The following is a 9,763-nucleotide window of genomic DNA, read 5'->3' on the forward strand; positions in this document are numbered from 1 at the left end:
GCATCCTCAGGGGCCCAGGGCCGGGCACAATGCTTCTTGTGGAAGGCCAACAGAGTTGGGGTCCTCCTCAACTCTGAGGGGAGAATGTTCCAGAAGGAAGGGCTATGGCAGAGAAGGCACGTCTCCTGTCCCTATTCTTTGGCTGGGGGGACCCAACCTGTCCTGTCCAACCAAACTGGATGGCAGAAACCACCAGAGAGGATGGTCTCTTAAGTAACCTGGTCCTGAGCCGGACAGGACAGGAGAGGACAGGACAGGACAGGACAAGACAAGACAGTTCTGGCCTAGGCTTCCTGATACAATAAAAAGCACATGATTAGGTCCAAAAACCCTCTTTTTACTTCAAAGGCTGTGAATTATTCTCATTCACAACCCATAATGAGTCCCAAATAGTTTGGAAAGAGTTCTGCAGAAGGCTGCCAAAGTCCTTTGGGATAAGGCTGATAAGCACCCACCTTTGTCTTATTTGAAAACAATGCCAAAGACTTAATTGGCAATTAACTTGGCAAGGCCACATGGAGCAAAGAGTCCAAACGTATTTTCAGAAGGTAAACTGACCAGCATGAACCAAGTTGCTTCCTGCAAAGGCTCACGTGCCTTTGCTCCTCCTTTATGTCTTATGGGAGGCGCCAATCACCTCCAAACCTTACTCACGAGTCGTCCCTTTTGTCTTAACTGTTTTTGCCTTCTGGCACCTCTGCCTCTCTGCTGTCCAACTCTGGAGGCTCTGGAGACAGTACATAACTCCCATATGGCCCTGGCCTCCTCTCTGCCTCCGATGCAGAGCCCTCATCTGAGCCTTCCCCAGACTCCAGGACTGACCCATCTTCCTCCCCAACCTCCTCACTGTCCAAATCTGCTGCCAGTTCCCTAGGCTGCCGGCAGACCACAACAAAGACAAGACATAACCTTTATTGTCTCTTTTTTTTCTGTGAACACACTGGCAAACATGAAAAAATGAAATTCTGATGTCTCAAGAAAGCTGTTACAGAATCTAGTTGTTCTGTTTGGTTATTGTGAAGCCTCCTCCATGGTTTATATGCCATGTCCTGGATGGAAGGAAGGTGAACTTCCAATAATCTTTTCTGCTGTCCTCATCACTCTCTGCATTGCCTTCCTGTCCGAAGCAGAAATGCTTCCAAACCAGACAGTAACAGGGTATGACAGGATGCTCTCAATTGTCCCTGTCTAGAAAGGGCATCTCAAGGACAGCCAATGGGCTAAACGCTTGTCCCTTTCACTCTCTCTTCCTTTACAGGCTTTTTCAGAGGAGACCAAAACCGATTTGATCCTGGACGATTCAAAAAGGTAAGTCCTTGGCTCGACCAACAGCTTAGCCTTGTAAGAACAGCCAAGCTTGGCTCAGTGCTGCCACCTGCTGTTTGCAAGTAGAGTTTAGTCGTATGGGAGCAAGGCTGAGAAAAGTAGCCATGGACTGTAATTGAGCCCGGAATTACGTATTAAGTCATTGTGGTCATTAAGCAGGTCACCATGTGACCATGCCCAATTTTATGACTTTTTTAATGGTCTTTAAATGATGTGGCAGTCGTTAAGGAAATCTGTTTTATCCAGTGAGTGGTTTTTTTTGCCAGAAATCAGAAATAAATGCTGGAAACTGGCAAAAAATGTTGAAAATTGTGACCACAGGACACTGCAAGCAGCCAAAGTTGAGCTGGTTGTTGCATGCCCAGTGGAGGGGGAGGGGGTTGTGGTCATCAGAACTTCAAAATTGGGTGGTAACTTCGAAGTTCATTAAGTGACCCATCATAAGTGGAGAACTACCTGTACAAACCTTGAGACCAGATTTGGAGGAAGGGGGAGAAGCAGAGTAGATGGGAATTCTCAGTTTCCCTCCGTTCCATTTTTGGACCAGCCTGATCCGGTGGCAGTCCAACGAAGCCCTGCTCAACTGGCCAGACCTGCTCAACGACCCGTCCATCATGGGCAACACCATCCAGAAGCTGAAGAGAGGGCGGACCAGTCGTCATCTCCGCCTCGAGGCTCCTTTGGCCCCTGAGGGGGACGGCCAGACTCCGGTCTTTCCCCAGGCTCAAGCCAAATACTTCTCCGCTTCCGGTAAGGAGGGGAAGGAGAAGCCACTGGGGGCTTGCAAGGGACTTTGACATCTGGTGTAGAATCGGCCCTTTGATCTGCCCAGAGGGGGACCTTGTGTGAAGAATCAGAGGGGCCATGAGAGAAAGAACAGGGGGGGGGGCTCCCACAGGGTATCTGCCAGGGGTCTGAAGCACCGTCAGATTTTTATGTGCATTTTGTGTGTGGGGCACAATTCAAAAGGGCAGAACCTTGATTGCACCATCATGCCTTTTTTTTACCACATCCTGGAGACCCCTCAATGTTCTCTTTCTAGGATATCTCTGCATTAGAAAGGTTTTTGCAATGCAGAGCCAGGAAAAACTCTGAGCTTCACATGTTATTCATGCCCACTGCTAAATCAAGGTTTTAAAAGCTGGTTTGTTGGACCTTGCTAACCCAAATCAAGCCTTATTGAGTCCAGTGGGCACCTGTTTCACCTCAACCTGCCCAGAGTTTCCAGTCCTCAGGAAGTCCTAGGAGGCTAGGCCAAACGTGTTAACGGTTCTCCCCCACAAGCGCTCAGGCTGGAAGGAAAGAAAGTGGGAGGGAGGGAGGGAGGGAGGATCCCTCTGACTTGGAGGACAGTGACACCAAGAGGACTTAAAGAGGAACTTGCAGACCAACTTCTGCAGAGGAGACATGAATGAAGTGTCAGGCTCATCATCACCGACTTGGTGCCTTGCCAGTGCCCTGCCATAAAGGCAGGAGGGGGGAGGGAGGATGCGGGTTTATTCGGTGCTATTAACTATAACTTCAAACGTGGGAACTAGGGAGGGGGCAGTGACAAGGAGGAAGACGGATCACCAAACTGGCTTCTACAAGGATCTTCAAGGCCATTTGCCCTGAGAAAGAAATGTTACCAGTTTGACACCTCTTGTGTGAAGATTGAAACACTTTACTTCTTCTGAGTTTCTATCACTTTTCATCTTGCCATTCAAGTGGGAGGAGGGAGGGGGGCCAATGGAATGCTAAGCTTTCAATGTCGCAGTTGTTAGACAGAGACACGGACTCTTTCTCATAACAAAAGGAAGTCTTATAATTGGACAATGTGAGCATCCAGTGGTCGGGAGAAAGGGAATCTATTGTTTAACTAAGTGAACTTTTGAATGGGGAAACCAGAGCTGGTTTTACTTCTGCAGTTCTGAGATGGTGTGTCCAATAAAGTTATACTTTGGGGAATTTAAAGATCCTGAGAGTGTCTATTCCTTTGAGGTTCGCTAGTCGGACCGTTGACATTAAACCAGCTCTCACCAACTTAACACACCCTTCTTGGACGCCTCCGAGAGAGCTGTAACCTATCATGGGGGGGGGGGGGGATTGCGAATTGGAAAGAATAGCTTTGTATTTTGGGTGAGAACTCCAGAGTCCAGGCCTGCCCCAGTCGTCTCTCTCAGAAAAGTGAGATCCGCGCAGGTGCTGTATGCTCCGTGTGCCTGCACGGAAGCCCCGAAAATTTTGAATACCGGTAAGGCGCGTGGGTGGAAAGGTGGGCTCTCCGGAGCACCGTACAGGAACAATACCGGTTGTAATCCACCACTGATCTGTGTGTCCCAGGTTAATGTTGCAGGTTCCAACCTGGGTCGGTCACCGGGACGAGAGGTTGAGTCTTCTGAGCTTTGGGACTCGTGCTGGAGCCCATCCTCAGGCAACTTCTCTCTAGCAGACATGGACAGGCGTCTTGATCTCCCTCCCGTCACAAATTTCCCATAGGGTTTCCAACGCAGGGCCCAGAGAGGACGGCCTGCCCCCATTCCCTGTGGGTGGAAGGATGTGATGTTTCACAGGGGAGGACTCCCTTCCCAGCAATTGGGCAATGCCGTCTGTTGGTATGGTGGAACGCTTGGTCTTGTGAACCTAGTAGGAAGACAGGCCATGCCCCCCCACCCGCCCCCCACACACAAACACACCCTCCCTCCACAACACCCATCGGAGGTACCATTTGCCCTGAGAACCCTGTTTGTTCTTCCCATAACAGATGAAGATCTGATACGGCAGATTCTTGCAGACGGAGCTGGTGGCATCCCCCATCTTCAGGAAGTGGGAAATTGCCCCAAGGTGGAAAAAGACCTCCTCTCTGGGCTGTAAGTCTGTGGGGAGGAGAAGGGATATGTTGAAAGGTGGGGAGAAAGGAAGCTCTCAGAAGTACCCCCTCCCAATCTCCTAGGTTGCATTTCTGAGACAGAGAGATGCAACATGTGCAAAAGGGGGCAGTGCATTGTGTAGGGTTTCCCTTGGCTGACTTGCACCTGGCTTCTCACCTGGTGAATCAGGAGGAAGATGGGCTGAGAGGCGAGTGGAACACCCCCAACCCCCAAAAAGTTCTTAGTTTCTTCCTGCCAATGTTTGAAGGCGTTCCTGCATTGGATTATTCCGGTAGGTCAAACATGCCGGGAGACAAGATGGAAGCGATCGTCTTGCAGAGGCTGAATGAGAAAGGCCAGAGCGTGGCAGCCCCTGGCCGGGAACTGAATCATTCCGCCAAATCAACCCGAACAGGTAACCTTTTCTGGCCCCACCTGGGGAAGTGCAAAGGCCTCAGGCCTCCCACATCCCTTCCAAATAAGGCATACAAAGACCTGATGCTCTTAACTTGCAGGGCGTCTCACAGCTGCCTTTCTGGTGGGATCTCACTGCCAAGATGCCAAGAGACCCTGGTCTAGAATTGCCCTCCAGGCAATGGGTGGGGCTTTTTCCTACATAGTATCTGTACCTCTTTTCCTGCAACTCAGTTGTGACTGTGTCACTTTTCTATCTCTTTGTTAAATAAGCCTTAACCCAAAATTCTTTGCCCTGGTGGGGCATCTACAAGCAGGGAATCAGAAAAGTGAAGGATCAACGATGCCTATCTTTTGTACATTTGTTGCATTCCTGGAGGATGCTGAAATTACTCTCTGAAAGTATTTGGGTGTAGCATTCAGGCTCCTGCAGGCCTCATCTCACCTTCAGTGGCATGAAGTCCCTGCTCAGTGTGGTTCTTACCCACCTGGGGCATTGTGCCAAGATTTACCTCCCCACCCCATTTTTTCCCTGCAGTTGTGGACCACAATCTCCAGAAGTGCCTGCTGCCCTCTTGGTGCTCCTACTTGGCACACGCCATCAGCCTCCTCCTCCTCCTCGTCTGCTTTGGCATCTCCGTGTGGATCGGAATGGGGTTCAGCTCCAGTGTGGCCCTCATGTGGCTGATCTCAGGGATTTTTAGCTTCCTCTCCTCCTTTTTGCTCTGGGAACCCCTTAAGGTAAGTTCTCACAGAAGATGAGACCCAGAAGATCACTCTAGGTTCCCTCCTCAATTCCCTCCGGTGGTTGGTTCCCTTTCTCTCTGGCCACATTCCATTCCCTACCTTCCCCTCGTTTCCACGTTCCATCTTTTTTTTGTTTGTGCTGCTAAAATTTGAGTAGGCATCCGACAAATTTTTTTTTTTGAGAAATTTTTTTAGTTTTAGTTAAAAAAAAAAAAAAAATCTTTTGTTAAATCTTGTTGAAAGCGTATCGATTGGTTACAAATATATTCCGTGTGTTTCTTCCACAGTCCTTACATATACTTCATTCAAATCATGTTGTACATTTTAAGTCAAGAAAGGAAAGTTATATATTTTACTATCTCTGTACCATAATTCTCATTTGGTTACCATTGTTTAAACATGTTTTTATCTAGAATCATTTATATTAGAAGACACAACCACCTACTGGCATTCATTTGCAGTTTCAATAGATCTCCAATAACATTACACCTTTATGACATATTCTAAAATTAATTCGGTTAAGTAGGATATCTGAGCATTTCTCCCCATCCCCGTAACATACCTGTATGTATCATTAAATATTGTCCATTAACATTTCATTGTTATTATTGTAGTTAACTAAAGGTTATATACTGATTATCTCACCTGTCCTCTCCAGGCCCACACAATATTATAACTTTATAACCGTCTTTAAACAATGATTTATTAATAAGATTTATAGGACTTTTCCGTCAATCCTAAATTAGTTAATTACGTGCTAAGAAAATAAACATTCAACATTTTAGACAATCTAAGAGATATTAACATTTCTACTTGACAATCACCCAGAATGTACACTAGCATTTCTATGGCCTGGTATCCTAACTAGGGTTATTATTTCTCTATTAGTATCATAGTAAATTTATGTTAATAGATAAACATTCAATGGTAATCTAAAAGTCTATAAGGTACTAAAATCTCTACTTAATAATCATCAAAAATTAACTAGCTTTTTTCCATCAATTGGCATTATTAACCAGTATCATTCCAGTAACAAAATGGTCTTTCATCTCTCGCCAGTTGTTGTGTCAATTCTGTGTCCAGAACCTTTCCAGGGTTTAAGACTTTTCTCCGCACTTTGTAGCTTAAACGATCTCTCATGTAGTTTTGTTGCCCTTGAATTGTTATTAATGTAAGCTTAACTTTGGTTGTCATGTTGGTTTCTGAATAGATTTGTCTTATTAACTCCATCTTTTTTGCTCTTTCTTTTTCTCCTGCATCTTGGAGTTTGGGGTGAAGCACCAGATTATCAAAGTCACTTTTCCAGCTTCCCTTCTTTCCACCTTCACTCACGTTTACTCCATTAATAAGTTCATCTGAGTTCTTATCTTTGTTTTCTGTATTTTCATTCACTTCTTTAATTTCTGGGGCTGCAACCCCATCATCTTTTTTTGTGATACCCCATAGTCTATCTCATTTCTTGTCAAATATCTCAAGTCCTTCTGAGATTTTTTGAAGTCCAGCCAAGATGTTTTGAATTATCAAGTTTTCTTCATCTGAGTATTGATCCATTTTTTAGAGTAAAAAGAAATATAAAGAAAAAGCAAGAAGAATTTGGTACTATCTGCCACTCTAGCCTGTCACAGATTTTGAGGAATATATCTATTTTTATTTTAGACAAATGTTCTTTTATGGTTTTCAAAGAAGAAGGGTTCTAAAGTTTTTCTTTCCTTTTCCAATTCTTGTCAAAATATTTTACATACACCACTATTTGTGACCTTGGATCTTTATCAGGTTTTAAAGAGACATTCCAAACCCTTCTATTGCACAGTCAGTATAGGTAAATAAGAGTGAACAAAGAAAATATTGTTACAACAATATTACAGGAAAAAAAGCTTCCGACTTGGGCTTCCAAGTGGCAGATTCGACTCTTTTAAAACCTCTTTCCTTAAGTATCTTTAATATAATATTGTAACAAGTAGAAGAAGAAATTTATTAAAGTAATAAGAATTTTAATTTAAGCCAAAAAAGTTAAAGTAGTAAAGGGAAATAGGGAAAAAAAAGATCCCTTCACCTCAAGCGGAAAAAACTGAAGCGTTGCAATCACTCAATCCACAAAGGATTACAGGCAAGAGCAAAAAACTTTTTAAGGCAGTCCAATAGGGATTAAATACGCCACTTTGTTCTTGCTTAATGGACTAATTAAGTTTAAGAAAAGAGTTTCTTAGGGCAATCTTCTAAAAGAAAAGAAAAAAACACCTCACCAGGTGGAAACACTTTCATTCTCTCTTCCTGGAGCCGTCTCCAACTATGTCAGCTGGGGGGGGGGGGCTGCCTGTTTGCCGCCAGTTGGAAGCGCTTCCCTTGGGTTGATCAGGGACTTTGCGATGTCCCTGCGACCAGCAAGGTCTTGTCTTCCCGGTCACCATCTCTTCGGGACAGTTTAGGTCCTGCCAGACCGTCCAGAGCCAAAAGTGTCATCGGTGGATTCAGACAGTCGAATCCGCACAATGTAACATTGTGACATTGGCCCCTCCTCTCCCCTGCATCCAACAAATATTTTCGTCCAACGTCTCCCACCTTCAAGAGAAACTGGGCTGTCAAAATTGTTGTGGAGAATTTCTGCGGCAACTCAAAACTTATTTGGTTTTCAAGGAAGCTACCTAATAGATAATAGAATAACTTCATTGTCACTTTGGCATACATTAAAATGAAATTTCATTGCATACAGCTCTCAAAGAGTCTCCAGCTCCAATATAACCTACATATCCATGACAAAATAAATACAAAATTATGCATATACCCACATACATTATATGACATAGAGAGATAACACAGTCTAGTTCGGATGTATACATGTACGTGGTGAGATAAATGAATCTTGTGATACCAGAGAGATGGCATAGGGAACAAAACTGTTACAGAATCTGGAAGTCCAGCTCGAAATACTCTGAAACCTCCTCCCAGAGGGGAGCAACAGAAACAGATCGTGAAGTGGGTATGTGGGGTCTCTGACAATGCTTTGAGCTCTAAGCACATAGAGCTTATAAGCAGTATCCTAAATAATAATGAGCTTTCTATAATCTTCTCCATTGTCATCACCACTCTCTGTAGGGACTTTCCATCTGAGGCACTGCAGTCACCAAATCGAACAGTGATGCGGTAACAGTAACACTCTCCAGCATGCCTCGGTATAAAGTGGCCAGGACAGAAGGAGAAAGATGTGCTCTCCTCATCTGATGCAGGAATTGCAGATGCTGGTTTGGATGCTTTGCAGACACTGGCTTGCATCCTTGCATGAAAGGATGACGTGTGGAAAGATCAGTTCACATTGTTAGTTATCTGCACCCCCAGATACTTAATGCTGTTGAGCACCTCTGCAGCTGCATCCTTGATACTGAGTGGAGTATGACCATGCCATCTCTTTCTAAAATCTACAGTGATTTTCTGCGGCTCCTGGTTGGACCTGGGGGCTGAATTATTTACAGACCAGCCTCTTACCTTCTGCTTGGGAAGATCCAGGCCACAAGGACGGAGAGCCAGTTCTGTGCAGGGAGAGGAATCTAAACATTGGCAGGGGTTGTTGAGATCAGTTGTGCCTGGAGCATATTCCCTTGTGGTCCAACCAGAATCCTTGAGTGTCTGTTCAGAGCATGATGAACAGGAGTTGTCTCTAGAATAGTAATGGATTCGCCGAAAGAGAGTGTGGATTTAACAGATCTTCCCTTCCGAAGGGGTTGCATTAGGTGATGTGCAACGTCACCTCCAAATCCAGAGCTTTGATATTTTTGTACCTCCAGATTCTTCTGGAAGCCCTTTACTTCTCTCTGGTGGCCAAGCGCCTGCACCCCGAGGAGGACGACACTTTGGTGGAACACCCCTTTGTAGAGCACGTCTCGGAGAAGATCGGGAAGGTCCGGCCTCCTCAGGGCTTTGCTCTTTTCCAGGCCAAGGAGGAAGCCAGGAAGGTCAAGCTTCTGCACAGCCTGCTCAAGGTGAAAAGGGGGAAGGGGTCATCCGGAGGGGGAGACCAGAGCCCTGGAAGGAGAAAGAGGAGATGGAGCCTCTGAGGGCATCTCCCCTCCTGATTCAAAGGGGAGCCGGTGAGAGGGTGGGCGTGCAAGCACCCCAAGATCCCAGAGCAGAATGTCCTCCCAGCCTGGTTGGGGCATCCTGCCTGCAGGGGCTGCTTTGGGCTCTTCTGAGCAGAATGGCAAGTCCCCTTCCTCTGTTTCTCCTAGAACTGCTTCGTCTACATGTTCTTCCTGCTGGTCATCCTTCTCACCAACTACAGTGGGCCTTCACACAACAGCCAGGCGTTTCTTTTGCAAAAGTCCATCAAGCAGCAACTTGGAACCAGGCAATTCCTGGATATTAAGAGGTATTTCTGCTGCATGGTCTCCTGTTCACATGTTTATGGTTGTAAATGGTTTGATGCTCCTCTATTG

At 45.7% G+C, this 9,763-nt stretch overlaps 1 protein-coding gene across 1 annotated transcript in view; it reads left to right on the plus strand.

Moving 5' to 3' along the window:
* The window catches only part of PKD1 (polycystin 1, transient receptor potential channel interacting), a 216,338-nt gene that overhangs the window by 157,899 nt on the left and 48,676 nt on the right, over positions 1–9,763 (plus strand). The window contains exons 32-38 of the mRNA XM_087729000.1: positions 1,259–1,308; positions 1,874–2,076; positions 4,070–4,175; positions 4,472–4,590; positions 5,128–5,330; positions 9,116–9,310; positions 9,557–9,696. Of these exons, the coding sequence (XP_087585126.1) occupies positions 1,259–1,308; positions 1,874–2,076; positions 4,070–4,175; positions 4,472–4,590; positions 5,128–5,330; positions 9,116–9,310; positions 9,557–9,696 (1,016 nt within the window). The remainder of the gene's footprint in view (positions 1–1,258; positions 1,309–1,873; positions 2,077–4,069; positions 4,176–4,471; positions 4,591–5,127; positions 5,331–9,115; positions 9,311–9,556; positions 9,697–9,763) is intronic.

The sequence above is a fragment of the Thamnophis sirtalis genome, unplaced genomic scaffold (genome assembly GCF_051295495.1).
Source record: "Thamnophis sirtalis isolate CommonGarterSnake01/CBP01778 unplaced genomic scaffold, rThaSir2_p1.2 scaffold_14, whole genome shotgun sequence".
NCBI classification, from domain to species: Eukaryota; Metazoa; Chordata; class Lepidosauria; order Squamata; family Natricidae; genus Thamnophis; species Thamnophis sirtalis.